The sequence below is a fragment of the Dendrobates tinctorius genome, unplaced genomic scaffold (assembly GCF_039654945.1).
Source record: "Dendrobates tinctorius isolate UK_male_01 unplaced genomic scaffold, ASM3965494v1 ptg000038l, whole genome shotgun sequence".
Lineage (NCBI taxonomy): Eukaryota > Metazoa > Chordata > Amphibia > Anura > Dendrobatidae > Dendrobates > Dendrobates tinctorius.
The window spans coordinates 5,161,042-5,186,765 of NW_027361706.1; the positions used below are offsets into that span (position 1 = coordinate 5,161,042).

General features: G+C 45.0%; 1 protein-coding gene across 2 annotated transcripts in view; it reads right to left on the reverse strand.

Moving 5' to 3' along the window:
- Positions 1 to 25,724, reverse strand: part of CCDC66 (coiled-coil domain containing 66) — a 63,650-nt gene that overhangs the window by 32,454 nt on the left and 5,472 nt on the right. For both annotated transcript variants that reach the window (XM_073574139.1, XM_073574138.1), the window contains exons 2-13: positions 22,884 to 22,948; positions 22,771 to 22,796; positions 22,296 to 22,698; positions 21,794 to 21,893; positions 20,100 to 20,191; positions 18,883 to 19,010; positions 17,719 to 17,877; positions 16,485 to 16,616; positions 15,500 to 15,711; positions 5,278 to 5,362; positions 3,657 to 3,818; positions 1,231 to 1,375 (exon numbers count right to left, since the gene is read on the reverse strand). In XM_073574139.1, coding sequence (XP_073430240.1) covers positions 1,231 to 1,375; positions 3,657 to 3,818; positions 5,278 to 5,362; positions 15,500 to 15,711; positions 16,485 to 16,616; positions 17,719 to 17,877; positions 18,883 to 19,010; positions 20,100 to 20,191; positions 21,794 to 21,893; positions 22,296 to 22,698; positions 22,771 to 22,796; positions 22,884 to 22,948 — 1,709 coding nt within the window. The remainder of the gene's footprint in view (positions 1 to 1,230; positions 1,376 to 3,656; positions 3,819 to 5,277; positions 5,363 to 15,499; positions 15,712 to 16,484; positions 16,617 to 17,718; positions 17,878 to 18,882; positions 19,011 to 20,099; positions 20,192 to 21,793; positions 21,894 to 22,295; positions 22,699 to 22,770; positions 22,797 to 22,883; positions 22,949 to 25,724) is intronic.

The window sequence follows — 25,724 nt, forward strand, 5'->3', positions numbered from 1 at the left end:
GGTCCATTTTCTCTTGTTACCCTTGCGAAAGTAAAAAAAAAATTACGTCTAAAGGAAAATTTTTGTGAAAGAAAAGTAAATGTTTATTTTTTTCTTCCACATTCCAAAAATTCCTGTGAAGCACCTGAATGGTTAATAAACTTTGAGTACCTTGAGACGTGTGCTGTTTTTAGAATGGTGTCAATTTCGGGTATTTTCCATCATATAAGCCCCTCAAAGTCACTTCAAATATGAGGTGGTCCTTACAAAAAAGGTTATGCAAATTTTGTTGTAAAAATGAGAAATCGCTGCTCAAGTTTTAACCATTATAATTTCCTAACCAAAAAAAAAAAATTACCAGTATGTTTCCAAAATTTTGCTGATGTAAAGTAGACATGTTGGAAAAGTTATTTATTAACTATTTTGTGCGATATGACTCTGATGTAAGGGAATAAAATTTAAAAGTTCAAAAGTTGCGAAATGTCGCAAATTTTCGCCAAATTTCCGTTTGTTTTTTTTTTTCACAAATCATCGCAAGTCACATCAAAGAAATTTTACCACTATCATAAAGTGCAATATGTCAAAAGAAAATCTCAGAATCACCGGGATCCGTTGAAGCGTTCCAGAGTTATGACTTCATAAAGTGACAGTGGTCAGAAAGGTGAAAACAGGCTTCTGGGGTGAAGGGGTTAAAATGGCTGCTATGGGAGAACATGTCCAGCTTGTTAGTTTTATAAATGTCAAGTCCAAATCGGTTGCAAGCTCTTACGTCTGGTCCGGTTAAAATTAAAACACCAAGTAGATTGGAGGTGACGAGCAACAACTGCAATATTCAGAGTGAATAAGACAAGAGCTGCAAAACCAGGCACTACGAAATATCCAGAGCTGCAACACGGACCCTGCAGTCATCTCATCACTGGGTCGGCACAGGCAACCTACAGTAATGTCAAAGTCCCGGAAAGCTCCAAGTTTCCAATGCAGGAGCTTCCACATCCTCAATTTCATCCTTTTGAAAAGTATATTTCTAGCGGTTTAGGAGTCACTGACTTTAGAAGATAAGCATTTCCTACGGAATATTACAGCCAATTAGAAAATGACGTCGGCTTCCCATCACAAAACAACTGTCCCCATGGGCTGGAGCTCCTCAAGGAAAATGAACACTTTTCTGAGGCAGTTTACCCATTGTAAATTATATTCAACCTCAACATATAAACTAAGATTACATTCATTTCCAGGTCTGCGAGTGTTTACCAGTTGTATTCTTCTGTAGGTTAGATATATCATGTCCCTTCTGCAGTAAGTGGCGCATCCGCTGCTCCTGCTTTAGCCATTGTGCCTCCTCTTGTGCCTTCTGCATTCTTTGATACAATTCTTTTGTCTTCTGGTCAAGAACCTCCTGTTAGTAAAAAGGGAAACAAAAGTAAATAATGCTGCAGGATTGGCGGATGCTGACAGGACATATACTGGCATTGAGATCATTCTCATCTGCCTCTCTTTTGGCCGCACACCGCTGTGTGATCCTGTGTGCAGCATGCGGCTGGCATATACAGGAGAAAGATGTCAGCGCATCTGCACTGACATGCAGGAGGTGACCGTGCGTTCTCATCCCTCTCCTGTGTGCAGCATGCGGCTGGTATACACAGGAGAAAGATGACAGCGCATTTGCACTGACATGCAGGAGGTGACCGTGCGTTCTCATCCCTCTCCTGTGTGCAGCATGCGGCTGGCATATACAGGAGAAAGATGACCGTGCATCTGCACTGACATGTAGGAGGTGACCATGCGCTCTCATCCCTCTCCTGTGTGCAGCGTGCGGCTGGTATACACAGGAGAAAGATGACAGTGCATTTACACTGACATGTAGGAGGTGACAGTGCGCTCTCATCCCTCTCCTGTGTGCAGCGTGTGGCTGGTATACTCAGAACAAAGATGACAGCGCATCTGTACTGACATGCAGGAGGTGGCCGTGCATTCTCATCCCTCTCCTGTGTGCACCAGCCGCTCGCTGCACACAGGATCACACAACAGCAAGCGACCACTATACACAGGAGAGGAAGATGAGAGTGTGCATAAATGGACATTGTGTGAGTTGTCGTCTGCCTCTCCCGGCAACATTGCCCACCTCTGCTTTGTAATCTTTTGTGACGCGAATGGCTGCTATAAAAGGAGCGGGGGATGAAAACTAAGCTCCAGTGTCGTCAGTATATACACTCACTGGCCACTTTATTAGGTACACCATGCTAGTAAGGGGTTGGACCCCCTTTTGCCTTCAGAACTGCCTCAATTCTTCGTGGCAGAGATTCAACAAGGTGCTGGAAGCATTCCTCAGAGATTTTGGACCATATTGACATGATGGCATCACACAGTTGGCGCAGATTTGTCGGCTGCACATCCCTGATGCGAATCTCCCGTTCCACCACATCCCAAAGATGCTCTATTGGATTGAGATCTGGTGACTGAGGAGGCCATTTGAGTACAGTAAACTCATTGTCATGTTCAAGAAACCAATCTGAGATGATTCGAGCTTTATGACATGGCGCATTATCCTGCTGAAAGTAGCCATCAGATGTTGGGTACATTGTGGTCATAAAGGGATGGACATGGTCAGCAACAATACTCAGGTAGGCTGTGGCGTTGCAACGATGCTCAATTGGTACCAAGGGGCCCAAAGAGTGCCCAGAAAAAATTCCCCACACCATGACACCACCACCACCAGCCTGAACCGTTGATACAAGGCAGGATGGATCCATGCTTTCATGTTGTTTACGCCAAATTCTGACCCTACCATCCGAATGTCGCAGCAGAAATCGAGACTCATCAGACCAGGCAACGTTTTTCCAATCTTCTACTGTCCAATTTCGATGAGCTTGTGCAAATTTTAGCCTCAGTTTCCTGTTCTTAGCTGAGAGGAGTGGTACCCAGTGTGGTCTTCTGCTGCTGTAGCCCATCTGCCTCAAAGTTCGACGCACTGTGCGTTCAGAGATGCTCTTCTGCCTACCTTGGTTGTAACGGGTGGCAATTTGAGTCACTGTTGCCTTTCTATCAGCTCGAACCAGTCTGCCCATTCTCCTCTGACCTCTGGCATCAACATGGCATTTCCGGCCACAGAACTGCCGCTCACTGGATTTTTTTTCTTTTTCGGACCATTCTCTGTAAACCCTAGAGATGGTTGTGCGTGAAAATCCCAGTAGATCAGCAGTTTCTGAAATTCTCAGACCAGCCCTTCTGGCACCAACAATCATGCCACGTTCAAAGGCACTCAAATCACCTTTCTTCCCCATACTGATGCTCGGTTTGAACTGCAGGAGATTGTCTTGACCATGTCTACATGCCTAAATGCACTGAGTTGCCGCCATGTGATTGGCTGATTAGAAATTAAGTCTTAACACACAGTTGGACAGGTGTACCTAATAAAGTGGCCAGTGAGTGTACATAGGTGGGGATTTATAGAAGGCAGTGCTGCCAATAACCGAGAGGGAACGGGCACAGTATCGTAATGGAGAAGGCAGAAGAGTGCAGCAAAGCTCCTAATTAAACATGTAAAACAATTTTCTATTTACTAAAATCTTTAGTACATGTTTTATTTTAATTGGGGTTAAGTCCAGGACATGAAGGTCTTAATAGTTCAGTTTTAGGGGTGACAGACATCCTTAAAGCACATATGAACAGTCTCATACTTCTTTTTGCTTCTGTTTAAATGAGTCTTCCTCGTACTGTTGTCGCATTTCTTCCCGTTCTCTCGCCAGTCGTCTCTCCTCCTCTTGTTCTTCCATTAGCCTTTGTTCATCTTCCAGCTGCTTTCTTCTGCGCTTTTCTTCGACTTGAGCCGCTATAGCTTTCTGGTAAGTTCAAGAAGAAAAAAGGGTTAAGAAATTCTGAGGAAAGCACGTTGCAGCCTGTGGTCTCACTTTTTTGACTATATAATACTTTCAGGGGAGAGTCAGACAGCCGCATAACTCAGATGAGGATCGCAATGCAACACTTGGACTGGCCGTCGGCTCTCCCAACCCGTGCGTGAAAGCTGCATAGTAATACATGCTACAAAAATCACTGAGTGCTTAGTCAGAAAGGAGTGCACTACAAACATAAAAAAAATCTGACCAGCACCTCCAAACAGAATAAGACAAGTGTGAATAGGTGCAAGCAGTCACTCTTCAATATAACCAAGAAAATACAGCTGCAAGCTGAAATGCTCATACAAACATTGAATACATGAAATTGGAAATCAATTACTGCTGTAGAAAACATGTTAAAATATTAAGTACTTAGCGTACAAATTGGCCAATTCATGAGAACCCATCAGCCAGCAACAAGGAGTACCCCTTTGTTGGGTATATATGTATTTAAGGTTGAGGTCCCAACAAAGGGGTATGTCTTGTTGCTGGCTGTTAGCGCATAAATTGGCCAATTCATTAGAGTCAAAGTACTATGTTTTTTAAACAATTTTCTATAGCAGTACTCCAATTCCAATTTCATATATTCAATTTTTGCATATTGGAGCATTTCAGAGTTGCAGCTGTATTTTCTTGGTTATATAGAAATACATGTAGTCACGCTCCTGTCGGGAAAGCGGACGGCCGGTCCAAAAATTGAGTTGCGATCCTTGTCCCTTAGCAACCTTTTTCTGATTGTTAGATTTTACCATTTTTTGTCGTGATTTTTTTTCAGTCACATGCCAAGTTTAGGTTTTCACATCCCATAAATTGATGGTTTATCACCAAGATATGCCAGCACTTCATGATCAGTAGGGGTCTGACCACCAGCTATACCCCTCTATTCTGAGAATGAATGGGGCATAACGTTGCATTCTCCTCACAGCCTGTTGTTGCAGATAAATATAAAAACACACACAATGAAAAAACTTAGACAAAAAAAAAAAAAATTGTGGCCCCATTATTCTACTGATCAATGAAGGTCTCAGAGGTCAGACCCCCATGGATCTGGCATGTCCACATCAATATGTTTAAAAATTATAACAAGAACTAGAGTCATCAGATCATTGCAGTCAAATAAAAGTGCATAATAGAGCTGAGCAAAAAGCTCCGCAGGACACTGGTCACGTTACTAGTCCGTATATGTCAGGTCAGAGTCCCGGGAACTTTTTCTCCTTGCTGGGATCCCAGGCACTTCTTCCGATTAGTAGGCCTGGCACAACATCATGTGTGTGTCCTGCCCCAATGAGGACGTCGTGCCGGGGCTACTAATCAGAAGAGGAGCCGGGGATGCTGGCAAGTAGGAAGAGGTTCGCAGGGCTCTGGTCTAGTAGTTACAGATTCTGCTCAACTCTGCTGCACATACCTGATGTTCCAGTTGCTTCACTCTCTTACGATCCCTTTCCTCGATCTGCACAGGGTCTAATAAAGAGGTCATGGTACGCAGGAACCTAAAAACAAGCAAAATCCTAATCATGAAAGTAGAAGGACTAAACACAACTTTTAGGTTTAGCTAAAATACAAAAACTCTGACAAGAGAGACAAAAGTTCCTCGCATGAAAGTGTTAGGTGACAATCGTTTGTAATGAACATGGACATCCAGCGATCCGATTACCAGCAGCAGCCCACACTTATTTGGACTCCTAGTAGCAAACATAACAAGTTATACCCACCAATGTTTCCGTGAGGGCATGTTGGCGTTTTTTTGTCCTGGAGTGTCTTTGTGGTCATTTCCTGAGCACTTGCTTCGTCATTTTTGACTGCAGGCTGCTTTTTTCTTTTTATACGTTTTTTATATCTTTATTTTTTTTCCTCTTCATTCAACAATGAAGAAACTGATGGCGGTTTTTGACGCAAAAAACGCCAAGAAAACACTTAGAAGTACACCCAAGTGTCTTTTGAGCCTTTCCATTGTGGAGTAGAAGATGGCCAAAGAATGGTCACTCACTTCTTTTAGCGCCTTCTGAAATCTGAAGCGATTGAAGGAAATCTGTCACCCATATTTAACGATATCATGTAAATATATCACCCAATTGTGCGTCCCATAAGGATTATCTATTAGGATTTTTTATTTCTCCTGACCCCGCACCTTTGAGGCATAAATACCTTTATTATCTTGTTGGAGATGTATGCAAATTGCCGCGGCCCGGTCCGATGGGCGTGGCTTAGTCGCCTTCTCCCCCCTCCCTCCTCGGCTTGCTGAACGTAATCTTCATCTGTGAATATCACAGATAACGTTGGTTTCCGCACTTACGCATTGTAAAGGCCTCCGGCGCCTGCGCAGTATGCTTTGCCCATCTGTGGGCGAAGAATATAATCGCTACTGTGCATGCGTCGGTATTTTCCAGCGCTGTCTATGCCCTGGAAGGGTGTCCTGCATGTGGAGACTTCTAGGGCATAGACTGCTCTGGAAAATACCGGCGCATGCGCAGTAGAGATTATATGCTTTGCCCACAGTTAGGCAAAGCATACTGCGCAGGCGCCGGAGGCCTTTACAATGCGCAAGCGTGGAAACCAACGTTATCTGTGATGTTCACAGATGAAGATTACGTTCAGCAAGCCGAGGAAGGGGGGGGGGGAAGAAGACGACTAAGCCACGCCCATCGGACCGGACAACGGCGATTTGCATACATCTCCAACAAGATAAAAAAGGTATACATGCCTCAAAGGTGTGGGGTCAGGGGGAATAAAAAATCCTAATAGAATCCTTATGGGATGCACAATTGGGTGATATCTTTAAATGATATCATTAAATATGGGTGACAGATTCCCTTTAAAAGACACTCAAAAGACTAATTCGTTTTTTTCGTTACACAGTTTACCAATTGGATTAATTATATATTTTGATAAAATCGAACTTTTACAAATGCAGAGATACCAAATGTGTATTTTTAAAAAAAAAAATAGTTTTATTTTTAATGGGGCAAAAAAGGTTTGAAATGGTGTTTTTTATTATTTTCATATTTTTAAAGACTTTTTTACTGTATTTAATAGTCGCCTTAGAGGGCATAAAGCTGCGATCATCTGATTGCCTGTGCTATGCATAGCGGTGTATCAGCCTTGCTATGTACAGCTAAAAATCACAATCTCCGATGAATGCCAGCTAAACACTGGAGGGTCATAATGACAGGAACGGGGGTCTTTAGCAAATCTCCAGCTGTCATGGCAATCCATCCGTGGCCTGTGATCACGTCACAGTTGCGACTGCCGATACGTGTTAAAATGTCGCTGTCAGATAGACAGCACCATTTAACAACAGTCCGCCAGTGGCCGCTAAAGGTACATGATGGCTGATTAGTCATCATCTGCCAGGAAGGATGCAGCCTCTGCATGCGAGCCCACATCAAAGGCAGAGACACAACATTTGATGTACATGTACATCAAAGGTCGTGAAGGAGTTAAAAGAAGGATTTTTGGTACTTCCCATAAAAATCTCTTTCTTGGAGCCTTCACTGGGGGACACAGGTAACCATGGGTGTATGTTGCTAGGAGGCAGACACTAGGCAAAAATAAAAAAAAAAGCGTTAGCTCCTCCTCAGCAGGGTACACCCACTGACAGGCACAAAGCTCATCTGTTAGTTACGACAAACTGAGGCCCACAAGTCCAACATGGCCACAAAAGAAAAAAAAAATAATCCAAGGTTGATAAGCTATGTCCCCCAATGAAGCCTCCAAGAAAAGGATTTTTTTGGGGAAACGGGTAATCATAGGATGTCCTAAAGCAGTCCCAACGGAGTGAACAGACTACCATGACCAAATAAGGTCGGATGACGGGCAACAGCAGCTTGCAACATCTTCCTACCTAGCCCGACCTCAGCCGAGGTGTAGGTATGTACCTTGTAGAATCTTGCGAAGGTATGGAGAGATGACCATGTAGAGTTGCAGGTTGCAGAGGCCTGGTGGCGAACAGCCTAGGAACCCCCCACCACCTGGATGGAATGAGACCTCACTCCCGAAGGGTGTTATCTACCCTTAACTTAATAAGCCTCCAGTTTAGCCCAACGGATCTAGTGGACGATAGACTTGGAGGCAGGGAGTCCCTTACAACGACCCTCAAGAATGAGAAACAAGGCATCCGAATGTCTAAAGGATGCAGTTCTTGAGAGCCAAAAACATAAGGCTTGGACTAGGTCTAGCTTGTAGATAGACGTTTCCAGGGGGATGGAAAGGAGACGGTCAGAAAGAAGGAAGGACAATGTCCTAGTTGATGTGGAACGGGGAGACTACCTTAGGAAGGAATGAAGGAACTGGTCACAAAACCACCTTGTACTGATGCAAGACAAGGAAAGAAGAGAAACAAAACAGAGCTGCTAGTTCTCAGACCTGTCTGATAGAAGTGACTGAAACCAAAAAGGCCACCTCAAGGAAATAAGAGAAGACGTGATGCCCTGAATGGGTTAGTAGGGTGGTCCATGAAGAACGCTCAAGACTAGGTTAAGGTCCCACGGGTCCACAGGGGTACGATACGGTGGTGCTAGCGGGTAACACCATGAATGAAGGTCTTGACCTGGGGACAAGGCCAAATTCCGCTATAACTGAACTGAAAGCGCGGATACCTGACGATTGAGAGTACTAAAGGACAAACCAGACTCCTCTCCTGATTGTAAGAACGCCAGGATGGAAGGAAGGGGAGGAAAAAAAAGAAAAAAAAAAAAAAAAAAAGGACATAGGTGCTGTCTGTCTATCCTCATGCCAACAAACAAAAGGCATTCAAGGTTCGGTGATAAATGCGTGAGGATGAAAGTTTCCTTGCACTGATCAAGGTCGGTATGATCTGGAATAAGAGAGGCAGGTTTCTCAGGACTGCGGCCTCAACGGCCATGCCATGAAATTGAGAGAGAGAATATTCTGGTGACCCGGATAGAGTTGATTCGGCTGGTCTGGGAGTTTCCAAGGTACATTGGCAAGTAGGTCGACTAACCCTGCGTACCAGGATTTCCTAGGCCAGATGGTGGCATTGTCGGATTGAATGTGCACTGGTCGTGCTGCTAGAAGGTCCTGCCAATGGAGAAGAAAGAGGTAGATAACTGACTTCCAAAAGGTTGAAGGACAGTTCTCTTGTCCCAGGTGGCTCCTGTGAGGCTTGCACATTAGAAGGGTTGCCATCTGGGCAGAAAAGCAGGGCTAGACCTGTTGGTCACTTCTTTTTACAGATGCCAAAGGCATAGTAGATAACAGTTGAGGAAGGATGGGAGTGAGGCTCTCTAGGTCTGACCATATGTAGAGCCCTAGTGCTGAGGGGGTCTGCTGAGAAGGGCTATGCCTAGGAGAAATACAAAAAAGTACACAATGGATAGAGACTACCCACTCCTGGATGCAGAGAACCTCATGTAGAAAAAGGCAGATCCTGCAGAAAAGGGACGAAGCTGTGGAGAAGGAAGGAGGCGGTATCAGGTGAGGTGCACCGAAAAGCCCGTGCTGAGGGAGAGAAAAAACAAGCACTCCCTTAGGAGGGAACGCATAAGTGCCCTGGCGCGCACAAAGGTGGGACGAGTGCGTATGCTGGCGCGCATGAAGGTGGGGGTGTGGCAAGTAATGAAGGCAGAGAAAGCCTAAAAATTCAAAACTAAATTTTGAATATATTTTGGAGTGTAGGAAGCATGCTCTGGAAGGAGAGGAGATGGGATCTCATATTTATTCAGATGCCACCAGCAGCCATAGAGAGGGACTGGGGGAGAAAGTAGGGACAGTACCTGTCTGGACAAGGTCCCTACTCCTTCTCTATCCTGAGGACATCAGGAGCCCCAGATGAGAATGGGGTCACTAGAAAAGGGGGTGCTCTTCTTCCTGCATCGTCATAGTCCCAGATGGTGCAGGAAACTGTGTTAACCCTGAAGGAAGACTGTCACTGCGGAGTGACCATCTTCTTCCTCCCTGTCCGCTCCGAAGACGCGCTAGGGTGGAGGAACAGGCAAGGACCGGCCGCCACGAGCCGCTCTAAGACACGCTTGAAGTGCCAGTGGGTAAGGTCCTGCCTGGTAAATCATAGAGAGTACAATGCGGATGGCGCCACACTGTTCTCTCGGTCACATATTTTTGAGACAACATTGTGAGAAGTTACACCCTGTTACCCTGAAGAGAAGAACCTGAAAAGCAAAGTTAAAAAATTAAATAGCACACAACAAGGTGACCCACGGAGGAAAAAAAAAAAAAAAAAATAATCTGGGAATCAACCCGGTTTTGTTTCCTACTGACACCAAGCTAAAACTGACAAACTTTGTGCCAGTCGGTGGGTGTACACTGCTGAGGAAGAGCTAACACTTTTTTTTTTTTTTTCTCCATAGTGTCAGCAGCATGCACTCATGGTCACCTGTGTCGCTAATGAAACGATAAAGAGAGATTTTTGGTACTCACCGTAAATCTCTTTCTTGGAGCCTTCATTGGGGGACACAGGTAACCATGGGTGTATGCTGCTGTCGCTAGGAGGCTGTCACTATGCAAAAAAAGCAAAATAGCTCCTCCTCAGCAGTATACAGCCGACAGGCACCAAGTAACTCCGTTAGTGTAAAAGCAGGAGAAGCAACCAAAAACTCAACATATGTACCAACCCAACAACAAAATGCTGTAGGCCCAAAGGCGGTACAACTAGATAGGGAGGGTGCCGTGTCCCCCAATGAAGGCCCCAAGAAAGATTTTACAGTGAATATCAAAAATCCCATTCTTTATTGCTTCATTGGGGGACACAGTAACCATGGAGCGTCCCAAAGCAGTCCCAAGGGTGGGAAACAGAAAGAATGCAAAGAAAACAGACTTAGGTTGGCCGATGTGTAACCGCCGCCTGCAGCACTTTCCTTCCCAGACCTGCATCAGACGAGGCATAGGTATGAACCTTGTAAAACCTCGGGAAAGTGTGCAACGATGACCAGGTCGCAGCTTTACAAATCTGTAAAGCCGAAGCCTGGTGACGAACTGGCCAGGAAGCTCCTACCACCCAGGTGAAGTGAACCTTTACCCCCGAAGGGGGCTGTTTGTCCTGAACGTGGTATGCCTACAAAATTGGACTTGAAAGCTGGGAGCCCCTTACGACGACCTTCAGAGATGACAAATAGGGCAACAGAGTGGCGAAATGAAGCAGTCCTTGAAAGGTAGACTCGGATACCTCTGACCAGATCCAACTTGTGGATGGACTTCTCCAGGGGATGAACCGGAGAAGGACACAAAGGGAAGAACAATTTCATCATTAATGTGAAAAGAAAAGAAAAAAAAACACCTTAGGTAAGGAAGGAAGGAACGGGCCTGAGAACTACCTTGTCCTGATGGAGAATCAGGAACGGAGAACAGCAGGACAGTGCAGCTAACTCAGAAACTCTCCCGATGGACGTAATGGCAACCAAAAAGACCACTTTCCATGACAGGAGAGAAGCCGGAATGACTTGAATGGGCTCAAAAGGAGCATGCTGAAGTTCGAAGAGGACAAGGTTAAGATCCCATGGATCTATCAGAGGGCGATAAGGCGGAGCCAAGTGGGCGAATCCTTGAAGGAAAGTCTTTACCTGGGAACAAGAGGCCAGCTCTTGTTGGAAAAGAATTGACAGTGCGGAAACTTGACCCTTTAGAATACTAAGAGATAAACCAGAGACAAGACCTGCTTGTAGAAACCCCAGGATGGAAGGAAGAGAAAAAGACAGACCAAATTGTTGTCCTCACTCCACCAAAAGAAAGCTTTCCAGTATCTGTAGTAGATACGCGAGGAAGCTGGTTTTCTTGCCCTCATCATGGTCTAAATGATCTGATGACAAAACCAGCCTCCCTCAGGACTGCGGCCTCAACGGTCATGCCATTAAACTCAAAAACTGTGAACTTTGGTGGAAGAGGGGGCCTTATTAGAGAAAATCTGGACGGTCTGGAAGCCTCCAGAGAGCATCCATGAGCATGTTCACTAGCTCCGCATACCAAGCCCTTCTTGGCTAGTCCAGAGCTACCAGGATTACGGGGATTCCTTCCGCCTTTATCTTTTTTACGACTCTCGGAAACAAGGGGATAACCGGAAAGTTAAGGCAGTTGGAATTGGGACCATGGGATCACTAGGGCATCGCAACCCATCGCAACCACTGGCCAGCAGATCCCGGGATCTGGATACAAACTTTGGAACCTTGTGGTTCATCCGAGACACCATCAGGTCGACGTCCGGAGTGCCCCATCTCTGGCATATTTGGTTGAAAACAGCAGGATTGAGAGACCACTCGCCCGATGTGAGACCCTGACGAATCAGAAAGTCGGCTGCCCAATTTTCCACCCCGAAATGTGTATGGCTGATATGGTGGGAACGTGACACTCTGCTCATCGCAGAATCCTTGTTACCTCTACCATCACTTGTTTGCTGCGAGTCCCTCCTTGGAGGTTTATGTAAGCCACCGCAGTGGTGTCCGATTGAATGTAGACCGGGTGGTCTGCTAGGAGGGACTGCCAGCAGCCAAGGGCAAGAAAAATCACCCTGATCTCCAGAAGATTGATGGGAGGAGTGGCTTCTTGTATAGCTGTGTGATGAAGAAAGACCGCTCCCCAACCAAGGAGACTGGCGCCGGTGGTGATGACCTGCCACCTGAGAGGGAGGAAGGACTTCCCGTTCAGGACTGAAGCGGACAGCGTCCACCAGGTCAGGGATTGCCTCACCTTGAGAGGCAGTAGAATGAGCCACTCCAGGGAGACAGTCCTCTTGTCCCATGTAGACAATAGTACCAGCAGAAAAAGGACGAGTATGGAACTAGGCAAAGGCCACTGCTTCCATGGCAGCAATCATCTTTCCCAGACCTCTCATGCAGGACTGCAGGGGAAGAGGAATTGGTAGCTTTAGTAGGCGGATTCCCTAGTAGAGAGAAAAACTTTTCCTTTGGAAGGAAGCCCGTGTCGAACCTCATCCCGAGAAACACAAGGCGTTGAGCTGGAGTCAGGGAGGACTTCTCCCTGTTGACTATCCAGCCGAGACAAACCAGAGTGTCCAAGGTGATCTGAAGGTTCAGGTCGCAGTCTCGGTGGGACGGCCCCTTGGTCAAAAGATTGTCCAAGTAAGGAATGAGAATGCCCTTGGAGCGATGGATGGTTATGACCGTTGCCATCACCTTTGCAAATACTCTGGGGCCAGAGGCGATGCTGAATGGAAAGGCTGTGAACTGGTATTGATCCTTCTGGATCGCAAAAAACACGAGAATCTCTGATGTTGAACACAAACAGGAATGTGAAGATAAGCATACTTAATGTCTACAGAACAAAGACATTCTCCCAGTCCCACGGAGGCGATCACTGAACGTAGGGACTCCATCCTGAAATGGCGGGTCCGAACGTGATGGTTCTGTCATTTGAAGTCCAAAATCGGACGTAGCGAACAGTCTTTCTTCAGGACTACAAAAAGATTGGAGTAGAACCCTGAAAACTGTTCGTTCCAAGAAACAGGTACGATTACTCCTGTGCGTAGAAGAGAAGAAACGGCCTGAAGAACCCTGGATCCTGAGACAGGAGTCTTGGCGGACGAGACAGAAGGAAACGTCTTCCTAGGGAAGGGAGTCTATTTTGTAACCGGACGTGACTATCTCTGACTCAGGCATCGACCACTGACAACCATGCATCCCGGAAGACAAGAAGCCGACCTCCCACCCTGGAGACACTCCCAGGTGGGGGTGACCCATCACTTAGAGGAGAACATGTTGGAGCGGGACCCAGAAGACTTGGAAGAATGACCCCTAGATTGCCAGTGAGGTGCAGGTCTGAAGGAGGGCTTCTTCCTTTCCCCTTGAGCGGAAGAACGAAGAACGGCCCTGCTGGGAGGAAGTCCCTGATGAAGAGAAGGGTCAAAAGGAATGAAAATGAAGTCACCACTTTCTATTGAAGAGACGCTTAGGCCTGGACTGGGGAAGAGAAATGCTTTTCCAGCCGGTGGCATCCGAAATCATCTGATCCAGTTTGGACCCAAAAAGCCTATAACCTTGCTTTTCAAGGCTCGTGAAAGACTTTTGTGAGGGTGGATCAGCATTCCACGCATTAACCAGAGGATGCAGCGTATACCAATGGTGTTGCCGTTTGCCCTGGTGGAACAAGCAGCTGCATCCAAGGAGACAGTCAGAAGATATTTTCCAGCATGGGCAATCTGGTCCACCAAATCGGCGAGCTCATCTGGAGGAGTTGCTGCTAGGATACCCTGGTGGAGTATTTTTGCCCAGGTAGACATGGACCTAGCCACCCAGGTGGAGGCAAAAATGGGACAGAGAGAAGCGCCAGCCTCTTCAAAGTAACATTCTGATTGGCTGAGAAGCCGGAGGGGGGCATGTCCAGCCAGGAGGATAAGCCGGCCGGCAAAAAAAGAAGGCGCCCCTCCGATTGATGAATCGCCAGGGAGCGTGCACCGGCAGGAAAAGAAGTTCTGCGATAAGAGCAAAAGCGCGTCGGTAAGACGCAAGCAGTGGAGCGGGGGCGTGGCCAAGTTTGCCGGCAAGCCAAGCCCTTTTATTGGCTAAAAAGGGCGAGCGATACAAAATCGCTGTGGTGAGTGGCCGGAAGGAGTCGTGGCCAGGAAGGAAAGGAGGGGGGGGGGGGGGGTCAGGGGGAGTGGGCCACAGAGCGAGAGGTCGGCCAACAGAAAATGGCCGCCACTACAGGGATAAAATCTGTCCTGCCCCCTAACAGTGATGCTATGGCACCCGCTAAGCAGGGCCTTACAGAATTAAAGCCGCCCTGCTACCTGGACCTGTTGCGCTGCGGGGATGAAAATCATACATACCTGCAAGGTGAGCCCCGCTACTCTTCGCAGATGAGGAGGTCATCAGGAGCCCCCAGGTGGATGAAGGGGGGGTCGGGTCACTGGAATAGTAAATCCTTCTTACTGCACCGTCAGACGGTGCAGAAGACGGCGTCAACCCATTACAAGGGGAAAGGCCACCGCTGGTGACCACCGTTTTCCTCTCAGACCTCTCCAAGGAGAGGGGAGAGGTGGGGCAAAGGCAAAGGACCTGCCACAAGGAATCACCCTGAAGCACCCCTAAGGGTGACAGGGAATTAGATCTTGCCTTGCGGTCACGAGAGTGGACGATGTGGGAGACACCACACTGCTCTCTCGGTCGCATGAATGTGGTTAAACAGGGTGAGAAATTACCCCGTTACCCTGAAGATAAAGAACCTAAAAAACAAAGGAAAAACTTTAATCAAACACAACAGGTGACCTGAAAAGAAAAATGCGGATCTGGGATCAGATCCAGGTCCACCTCCTACAGACACTAAGCTTAACCTGAGGTACTTGGTGCCTGTCGGTGGGTGTATACTGCTGAGGAGGAGCTATTTTCCTCTTTTTGCATAGTGTCAGCCTCCTAGCGACAGCAGCAAACATCCATGGTCACCTGTGTCCCCCAATGAAGCAATAAAGAAATGCATATGATAATTTGGTTTTCTGAGTGCTTTTTCAGGAAGATTTCAGGAAAATCCGGATTAAAAAGATGTTGTGCGCATATACCCTTAGGGTGGTTTATTTTTGCCAGAATTTCGTTTAATTATCTGTACACAGAACTGTGCAAATCAAAGATAGCCATGGATACCGTACACCTTATTGCTGAATTCCCCATACACGTTTTAAAACATCTCAACCCAATAATCGGCGTGCCTACCCAGCTTTCTGAAAATCCTTCTCCTCAGTCGATTTCATAGTTTGTAACTGTTCCGGTTGATGGTGATTTGCAGAAGGAGATACTGTACCACCCAGCGGCTCGGATGATGATTGAAGATTATCAAGCTGCAGAAATGGTACCGTATTCTGAGCAACAGGACTTGGTTTCTTAAAAGAATCAAAATGCATTGCCCAGAGATCGTGCTGAACACTCTGCAGAAGATAAAAAAGGACAAAATATTAGAGTTTCCATAGTATGAAAGGCTGTATTGTACCACATCTAGCAAGTGTAGAACAGATGATAAATAGTGATGAGCGAATGTGCTCAGATAAGGTGTTATCTGAACATGCTCATGTGCTAACCGAGTGTCTTCGGCGTGCTCAAATAATATGTTTGAGTCCCCGTGGCTGCATGTCTCATGGCTGTTAAGTAATCCCTGCATGTGCTGTGGAACACCCGGGAGACATGCAGCTGCAGGGACTCGAACATTTTTTCGGTTAAAACATGAGCATGCTCAGATAACACCTTATCCCAGCATGTTCGCTCTCCACCAATGATAAAAACTGTGGGGCAAGATTGTTCCAGAGACATATTGGAGAGAAAAAAAAAAAAAAAAGAAGAGGTTCGAAACACTTCGCTATGTCGTTTCCTGGTCTCCCTGTAATACGCCATGAAACTTTTGAAATTTTAATGGTTTCTAATAAAGAATTTTCATATCTTTACGGACTGTTGCCAGAAGCTGGAATTTTTCCTATTTGCTCTTTATACCTCATGCTTTGGTCAGAACGCTATTCCGTGCATGCTGGATTACAGAACACAGGATTTGGTGAGCTGGTTAAATCTTTTTCATAGGGGAACAACCCCTTTAAATGTTCTACTGAGCATGGTAATATCAAACTGAGGAAGACTGTATAGCTGTATTATTTTCAAAATCATATTTTGTCCATCACATAATTCAACTGGATCCATTTACACTTCACAATACCTCTTGAAGCTTTTGCTTTTCTTCCATTTTTCGCACGGCAGCTTCCTCCCTTTGCTTGTTCAGTTCCTCCAACCATTTCTTTTGCTGATGACGTTTGACGGCACTAAAAGGATGGTCCAGTGGAGCCGCTTCCTATAATATTAAAAATAATATCCTGTAATTATTAAAAAAAAAAAAAACCTTGTTAAGACTTGGGAGGTTCAATATGAAACATTTACTTTATTGGGGCTGTCCGCTTAAGAAAACATGTTTTCAAGTAACCGATTAGGGTATTTTGAATTAATAGTGGGAAGACCCAACATCCCAAATCCAACCTCAAGCCCGTGTGGCCAAGAGTAGCTACAAGGAGGGTCTCTTTCTCTGCATGACAACCCAGCTAACCCTTGCTTTACACAGATTTCAGTTGGAGGGCACCATGCAAATTCTTAAATTTCACTACAGTGCTAAAAGTATTGTATCTCTAGGATATGATGCCACTTGCTAATGGGTAGGGTGTATAAATCCTGTGATCCCCAATGAATACATGAAGTACCATTTTTTTTCTAATTTTCTTCCCCTATACACTGTCACACCCTTCTGGACTCTGAATAGGGTTAAATGGAATCTGTCACCTGGTTTTGGCAGGCGATGAAAACGAGGTCGGTCCGGTCCGATGGGTGGTGTTCCCGATGTGTGCCGCCTCCCCATCCTTGGCCGCCGTCCGCAGTTTTTTGAGGAATAGGTGTCTGCCATTTGTTGCACGTGCGCTAAGCATTCTTGGCTAGCGCACGCGCAGTATGCTTTGCCCAACTGCGGAAAAAAGCCGAAAAGCCTGACTGCGCATGCGCCGGTTAACTAAGCCCCGGAAGTATTTTGCTGTGTTCCGGGGCTTAGTTAACTGGCGCACGTGTTTCCCGATGTGTGCCGCCTCCCTGTGGACAAGGATGGGGAGGCGGCACACATCGGGAACACCGCCCATCGGACCAGACCCACCTCGTTTTCATCGCCCGCCAAAACCAGGAGACAGATTCCCTTTAAGTTGCAAAACTCTGCACAGCGCCTGGCTGAAAATTGCAAAAGGGGTTCCCATCAATCTCCTGTCTGGTAGAGGTCCATGCAGTCGGATCAAAAAGAGATGGCATATACACAGAAAAATAAAAACTGGATAACTTCTCTCTCTTTCATCTAACAAAAAAACTTAAAATACCAAACAATTGGTGTATGCTCATAAAGTATTAAAAAGGCATTTTCGTACCCCTAAAACAAATGCACTTCGGATTGCAGCAGGGAGCTCAGGGGAACTAAAACTTGAAGCCCGTCCTAATGGTGATGACTCGCTGGTTTCTGTCCCAGTGGACGTCTTCAGCATGAGATCTTCTTGGTCCGGGGTGCTGTAATCATTGAGAGGTGTATTCTAGGAAGAGAAACAACAGTTACTACAATGTCAAAATAATAGGTAGTACCGTAGGTTCACAAGCAAAAAAAAAAAAAAAAAAAAAAAAATATATATATTTCTACAGAAAAAGCTCATTAGACGATTATCTTGCAGTTTAAACAGGTAGCCAATCACCCGACGAATAAGCAAAACGCTCGTGCTTCGGGTAATTCGATTTCTTGTGCAATGATCATCGTTCTTGGCGGTGTATCATGGTGTGTAAATAGGACTCGCACTGCCAAGAGCAGCCATGTCAGTCTATGTGCACTGTGTGATCTACCACACATCAAATTATTTAATTTTGTCAGCCTGTGTATATGCCTACTGTAGGCCGACAGATGTAGTAGACTGCGTCTGGGTCTCCGTCTCCAGTAGGCATACATACTCGAAAACGATGTACGACAGAGCGCACATTCACTCTGTTGGCATCACTGTAAGTCTGTGGCCCCATCGGCGCATACACTCGAATCCAGTATTACTAGGGGTTCAGACTTGAGCCACGACGGGAACAATGAACAAGTGCCAAAACGCAGTGAAAGCACCCTACCCTAAAAGGTTTTCCGATTGGTGGTCATATCCTGCCCGTCGTTTTGTAAAGGTTTTCCGCCTGGCGGTTGTATTGTACTGCCGATTGGCCCATGTAAGTACTGCAGAATATGTTAGCACCCCCAACGCCACTTCACCGGCTGTCCATGCATTCTTCCTGTAGCATCACTGCACCCAAACGCCTTGACAGTCAAGTGCCATGTATGCTGGCTGCTGCTGGTGATCGGCTGCAGAGGTTAGGTTAATGATATATTGCATGTGATTGCTACAGGAAATACGCAGAGCCCATCAGGAAGCACTAGAGCGGCAGAGTATCCATTCCTTTGTTTGGTTACACTTTTATAAACTGTTAAGCCCAACTGCAATAAAGAGCTCTACTTTACAGCCTGTAAAGAAACAAAAAAAAGAAAGAAAAAAAGAAAATGTTTTCATTATTACTTTCAACAGATCAGATGAGACTGTCCTATCGGAAACAGAAGAGTCTCTCTCGTAAGTTTCCCGATGCCGGACATTAATTCCATCCTTATGGGCCTCCTTCAGCTTCTTCTTTAAAGCCACTTGTTCATCTATATTAGATAAGTACAGAAAATATTGTAAGCTAAAAGTGAAGAATAATTGCTATCTAAGTTATATGAACTAGTCCCCTGAGGTTTGGACGGACAGCCCCTGCTTACTAGGGATCAGTGCGCTCCGGTTTGATTGACGGATTGGACCAGCGGCACTATTGTGCCGATAGCCTGAAATGTGCGCTCTCCAATGCTGCTATATCAGGAAGTTTTGCGGAAGAGAAATGACACTAAAGCTGTAAAGCTGATCAGGAGATCATAGTGTGCTCCAGCGATCCTGGATAGCTTCAGAGCAGCGCTTACAAGCTCTATTGTAAAGAGCTTGTAAGTGCTGCACGTGTACGGCCACCACTTCTGGAGCGCAGTGGGCAGTAGCTGGTGATAAGGCAACAAGTAATAAATGACAAGATTAAAAATCACTTTTTTCTTGAGAACACAAGGGATTTTTAATAACAAGAAAACTACAAATTAGCTAGTTTGTAATTTTACCCATAAAAGAACATGGAAATAACTTTTTTTTTTTTTTTACTTTCTTATAGGAACAAGTTTTTCTTTTTTTGCGTACAAGTATGCACTGCAAGCTGTCATATTGCAGCAATACTTAGAATTTGCACACTGCCTGATTATTAACTATATAGCTGAATTGTGCCAATGCAAGGACTACAGAGTGAGGGTGACAGCAGATCGGATCGTCCTACCACCGAATCCCCGGAGGAATCAGATTATGGAATTGATATCTCAGGTTGTGTAGATTTAATAATTGAGCCTCGGGTGACGTGAGCAGAGGGTTAAGAGATCCCAAGGCCTCACAGGTAATTACAGAATGCTAAATTCCCAGCAGTAAGGCACAAAGCTCCCTCCTCAATGATCTATGGCAATAGGGAGCCAGACTTCTTCAAGTCAACAGATGGAAATAAAAAATATATTCAGCATCGGAGGATATTTATATATAAATTATTACTCCAGGGGAGGGAACACATTAGATCATTTGCATTGCCTGCAGATAATTTATGCTAGCAGCGAGTCTTGTCATTCACACAGCTCAACACAGACAGTACAGCAATCAGCGGAGCTGGACGGGACACGTACCCAGCTCTCTCCTCCACTGGGCTTTCCTGGCTTCCTGCGCGCTCTTGTCTCTCTCCTGCTCCCCCAGGGTGCTGAACAAGCTCACCATTTGCCTGAATTGATTGGGAGAAAAGATTTTATGTCACAACCAGTATAATAGGTTGTTTGTATGAATTATAAGGGTAAGTTCACACTAGATGGGGTTTTTTTCTGCATCAAAACCCGATTTCTTGGCAGGAAAGAAGTTGCAGGGGGGGGGGGGGGAAGGAGCAGATTTCCCTTGGTTTTTCGCAGCGGTTTTGGCATGCCAAATCTGTCTATTTTGCATGCTGATACAGTTTAGTGTTGAAAAAAAAAGAAAAAAAAGTCCTATTCCACAGAATCAGGTTTTGGCACAAAAAACGTAACAAAACCTGATACCTGCGTTTTTGGTGCATTTTTTCACCACCCATTCAAATAAATAGGTGAAAAACGCTGAAAGAAGTGACATGCTCTATGTCCAAAAAACCATGCAAAGCACCAAATGCTGATGACAAAAAAAAAAAAACAATATGTGTGCAGGAGATTTCTGAAATCTCATAGGCTTTGCTGGTACTGTAGAACACAGTTGAAAATTAGCATACACAAACGCAGCAAAAACACCTAGTGTGAACTTAGCTTAAATGAGTCTTTTGTGTATGACACATAGCACAAAATGAGTAAGTTCATTAATAGGTTCATTGAGGTCTGGTCCTGATGAGGGGGTTAGGAAACCTTGAAACGCGTTGACAAAATAAACCATATTCACGCTTCACCTTCATGTGTGATTGTATCTTTGAACATTGGGCAGCACACACTCTGAACCACCTTACTCCTCATTTACTGCAACGTATGTCCTTGGGGGTCCTGCAGCTGCCCCTTTACGTGCTTCTATAGGAGCTATGACTGTTAAGGGCCTGTCACACTAGGCGATAACGCTAGCAATATCGCTATAACGTCACTGGTTTTTGTGACGTTATAGCGATATTGCTAGCGATATCTCTATGTCTGATACTTACCTCCGACCGCTCCCCCGCTGGTTATCACTGATCGCGCGAGAGCGTCCTGGGCCGTTTCTCGTCGTCAGCTTCCTGCTGTGGCGACGAGCGACGCGGGCGGGAGGACGTCCGGATCGCCTCATCTGACAGGTAAGTAACGACCCCTGCGATGTCGCTGGTGAGATCTGCCTGTGTGGCAGCTCACTAGCGACCACTTAGCGATGTACCAGCGATCCTGACTGCGTCATATCGCTGGTCGGGATCGCTGGTACATCGCTAAGTGTGACAGTACCTTTACAACCCTATCAGGTGAGAGTACCTATAGTATTATCTACCACTCGGTTATCAGATAAGACCCTATTTTTTCTTTTTTTATCTCCAGTTTTACCACTGGATTTAAGTTCACTAATAAGGCAGACATGCATTGTTTACAACGGCTACAAAAAAAAAAGCAAAACCTTAATCAGGTCACGGTTTGCGTAATTGGCACTGGAGTACCCCTTTAAAGTTAGCCGTAGATGTAAAGATTCCTACCAGTACGCACATTACTGTCCTCGGATGATATTGAACGCTGTCACTTTACGCTTAATACAAAGTAGTTTTTCTAAGCATCTTGACGGCAAAGCGCATTTACAATAGTGTTTACCATTAACAATAATCGTTACTTCCATAATCAATGATTGGAAACATGACACATACGTATCCCGGGTCTGGTCATTGGTGGGAAGAAGATTTTTAGCTGCCTCCTCATCCGCTGGGTTTTCTGTAATGTCTTCTCCTGTTTCCGGTTTCTCCTCGTCTGAAATAAAAGTTATATTTACATTAGTTACAGAGTTCAGATATTTAAAGGGGTTGTGCAGCAAGTAAAATATTATATATGACAACCCCTTTAAGATGAGAACAGCTGCTGGCCAAATAATGCTTCGTCTGATCGCCATCTCACCAGTGTTTCCCACACGCAGGAGCTCTTGTTCGGCTGACCAAGCTGCTGGCAGACATATCGGTCGGTGGCTTATCTCCGAGACAACAAGCGATTGGCAGTCCAAAAATCTGACATGCCTGATGGCCATCTTCACGGTTGATCAGTGTCATGGAATTCGACGAGGGGAAGCCCCAGATTTATATTTTTCAGAAACTATATAAATCCCCAGGGTAGCGGGCAGCGAGGCAGAATAATATAATAGTATAGACAATTGGTTACCTGTCTGGTCGGTGGTCACAGGTTTGTTGCCCTGATTAATGGTCATCAGGATTTGCTGGAATTGCTCCTGGGTGAGACACACCAGACTCTCCCGTAGCTCCTCAGCAGAGATCGGTGGCTTCTGTTGTAGTCTCTGCTTTGGCACATTAGATAGCTTTTTGGGCACGGGCTTCCCCCTGGCGGCGTCCAGCCTTGTTTGTTGCACATTTTGGTCATGATGCTTGTTTTCAAGTTCCTTGAGTATATTGGCAGGAGATTTGCCCGGCGGCGCTCCTCCAACGGCAGATCTGGCTTTCAGCAGCGGCTGCTCGGCTTTGGCACTGTTGTTCTGTACCACGTGCAGCACTTGAGCCGGACTCTTTCCTTTCAGCGCCGTTTTGTGTGTCCTTCCCTTGTTACCCACCTGACAAAGAAAACAAGTCATTCATACAAGAAGGAAGGGTGTCATAGATATTTGTGATTCATCGCACAGTACCTGTTTAGCTGTTTTCTCTTGTACCCCTAGTAAAAAATAAATAAATACAAAAAATTAAAAAAAAAAATCTGAATAACCAGGAGAAGCATTATGCCTAGTGATAAACATCTTACCATAAGGAGCCAAGATGAGCTTGGGTTTGCCATTCAAAATCTGAGTTTCAAGCATCAGTCCATCCCTGCAAAATAATGCACATTAGTCCATAGAAATAAATGACTTCTAGGCTACGTTGCCACGATGAGTTTTTGGCGCTGAGTATTTTTGCTACGTCAAAAACGCAAATTCTTACAGATCCAGCAAAGTGGATGGGATTTATAGAGATCTCCTGCCTTCTCTGCTTTTATTTTTCCTATAGACTTCCATTAGGTGTGGAAAATCCGTAGGAAAACACGTATTTTTAGTGCGTTTCCAAGGCAGAAATGCATCAAAAACACATGTAATTTGCACATAAGTATAGCAATAAAGTCAAATACCAAGAAGTGTCAAAAACAAATCAGCTTTATTTACAACAGCACACGCCACAAAAGCAGTGAAAAACCGCAAGTAACCTCATTTAAATAATAGGTGCAGAAATTTTGAAGAGTCAAAAACTCACCAAAAAAAGCACATGGTGGGAACGTAGCCTTAAGGACTATTGCAGAAACATCATATATCGCATAATAAATACAAAGAACATGAAGAATGAATAAATTTGGAAGCAATCTGCAGCAGCCACTAATCAGAGTGGCGCAACAATGGTGCCCTGCATCGGGAATACTAGGTGAAAGACCCTCCACTGATCTGATAATGATGATCTATCCTATGGAGGTCACAAATATAGTGGACAATCCCTTTAACTAATGGTAAGAGAGCACCATGGGAAACGTACATAATAACAATATTCAAGTATTACGATTTGCAGCGTATATGCCCCTTTGAACTGCAGAGACTCTCAGTAATTATCCTCTCTTGCTGACAACTTTATCTTCCAAAGGGTAGGGGAGAAAACAAGGGGATCTGCTACCTTGGATCTAATCCTTATAAACAGGGAGGAAATGGTTGAGGAGGTAAAAGTGGCTGGGACCCTAGGAGGTAGCGACCATGCTATTTTAGAATTTTGGATAACTAGAGGAGGAAGACCTGTGAAGACTCAGACGTCAAGGTTAGATTTCAGAAAAGCAGATTTTAAGGGATTCAGAAAGAGAATTGGAGGGATCCAATGGCTGGATATCCTTAAGGACAAAAATGTCCAGGAAGGATGGGAAATCTTGAAAAATGAAATTCTCAAAGCACAGTTGTTAACAATTCCGAAAAGAGGGAAGAATAGGAAGCATTTAAGGAAACCAGGATGGATGAACACAGAACTTAAGCACATGCTAAAAAGGAAGAAAAAAATGTTTATAAAATGGAAAGAGGGAGGCATATCTAAAGAAGAATATAATGCTGTCTTCAGAACCTGCAGGGCACAAATCTGATTATCTAAAGCTGACAATGAATTGAGGCTTGCAAGAGACGTCAAAAGCAATAATAAAGGATTTTGGGGATGTGTCAAAAGTAAAAGAAAAGTCAAAGATGCTATAGGATTTTTACAGGATGTTGAGAAGGCCAAACTTTTAAATTCCTATTTTGCATCTGTTTTCTCTCAGAAAGGAAATGTAACATCAACTGATCTTCACTGTCCTATTGAAAGGAATCTGTCACCTCATTTTTGGCCTATGAGCTGCGGCCACTGCCATCAGGGGCTTATCTAAAGCCTTCTGTAATGCTGTAGATAAGCCCCCACTGTAACCTGAAAGAGAAGAAAAACAAGTTAGATTATACTCACCGGGGAGCGCGGTCCGATCCGATGGGCGTCGCGGTCCGTCGCCTACCATCTTTTAGCGATGACGTCCTCCTTCTTACTTCTGCCGCGGCTCCTGCGCAGGCGTACTTTATCTGCCCTGTTGAGGGCAGAGTAAAGTACTGCAGTGCGCAGGCGCCGGACCTCTCAGACCTTTCCCAGCACCTGCGCACTGCAGTACTTTACTCTGCCCTCAACAGGGCAGATAAAGTACGCCTGCGCAGGAGCCGCGGCAGAAGTAAGAAGGAGGACTTAATCGCTAGAAGATGGGAGGCGTCGGACAGCGACACCCATCGGACCGGACCCACCGGTGAGTATAATCTAACTCGTTTTTCTTATCTTTCAGGTTACATCGGGGGCTTATCTACAGCATTACAGAATGGCAGTGGCCACATCTCATAGGCCAAAAATAGTTGACAGATTCCCTTTAGGGCCATTCCATGGTAACTTACGTTACATTCACAAGCCAAAAACTGAGTTAATAATGGCTACAGACTGCTCTTTGAAGGCAGGCACAAAAATGAGTGAATGTATATTGTACATTACACTATTCTCAATAGATTTCAACACAGTTTGATTTTTCAAGAATGCAAATTAAATACAAAATACAGTATTACTTGGTAACTTATGTTACAATACCATTACTTCATATAAGTAAACTTATTGCAACATAAGTTACTAACTGTGTTGTAACGTAAGTTACCATGGAATGACCCTTTAAAGGAATAGAAGAATCCAGGCTATAAACAGAAAGAGAGTGAGGAAACACTTAGCTAACATAAATGAATTCAAAAGAATTCAAGTCTCCAGGTTGAGAGGACGGAAGGAGATAGCAGAAGAAATTTTTGAACCTCTCTCCATAATATTTTAAATTTCTTGGAGAACAGAAGTCTCAAAAGTCTGGAGAATAGCAAATGATGTTCCTATCTTCAAAAAGGGGAAGGAGGTGGACCCAGGCAACTATAGGCCGGTGAGTCTGACTTCTATACCAGGAAAGATCTTTGAACAAATTATTAAACAACATGTATGTCAGTACCTGGATAAGAATGAAGTGATTAAACAGAGTCAGCATGGGTTTGTAACTAATAAGTCATGTCAGACTAACTTAATTTCCTTCTATGACAGAATCACTGAT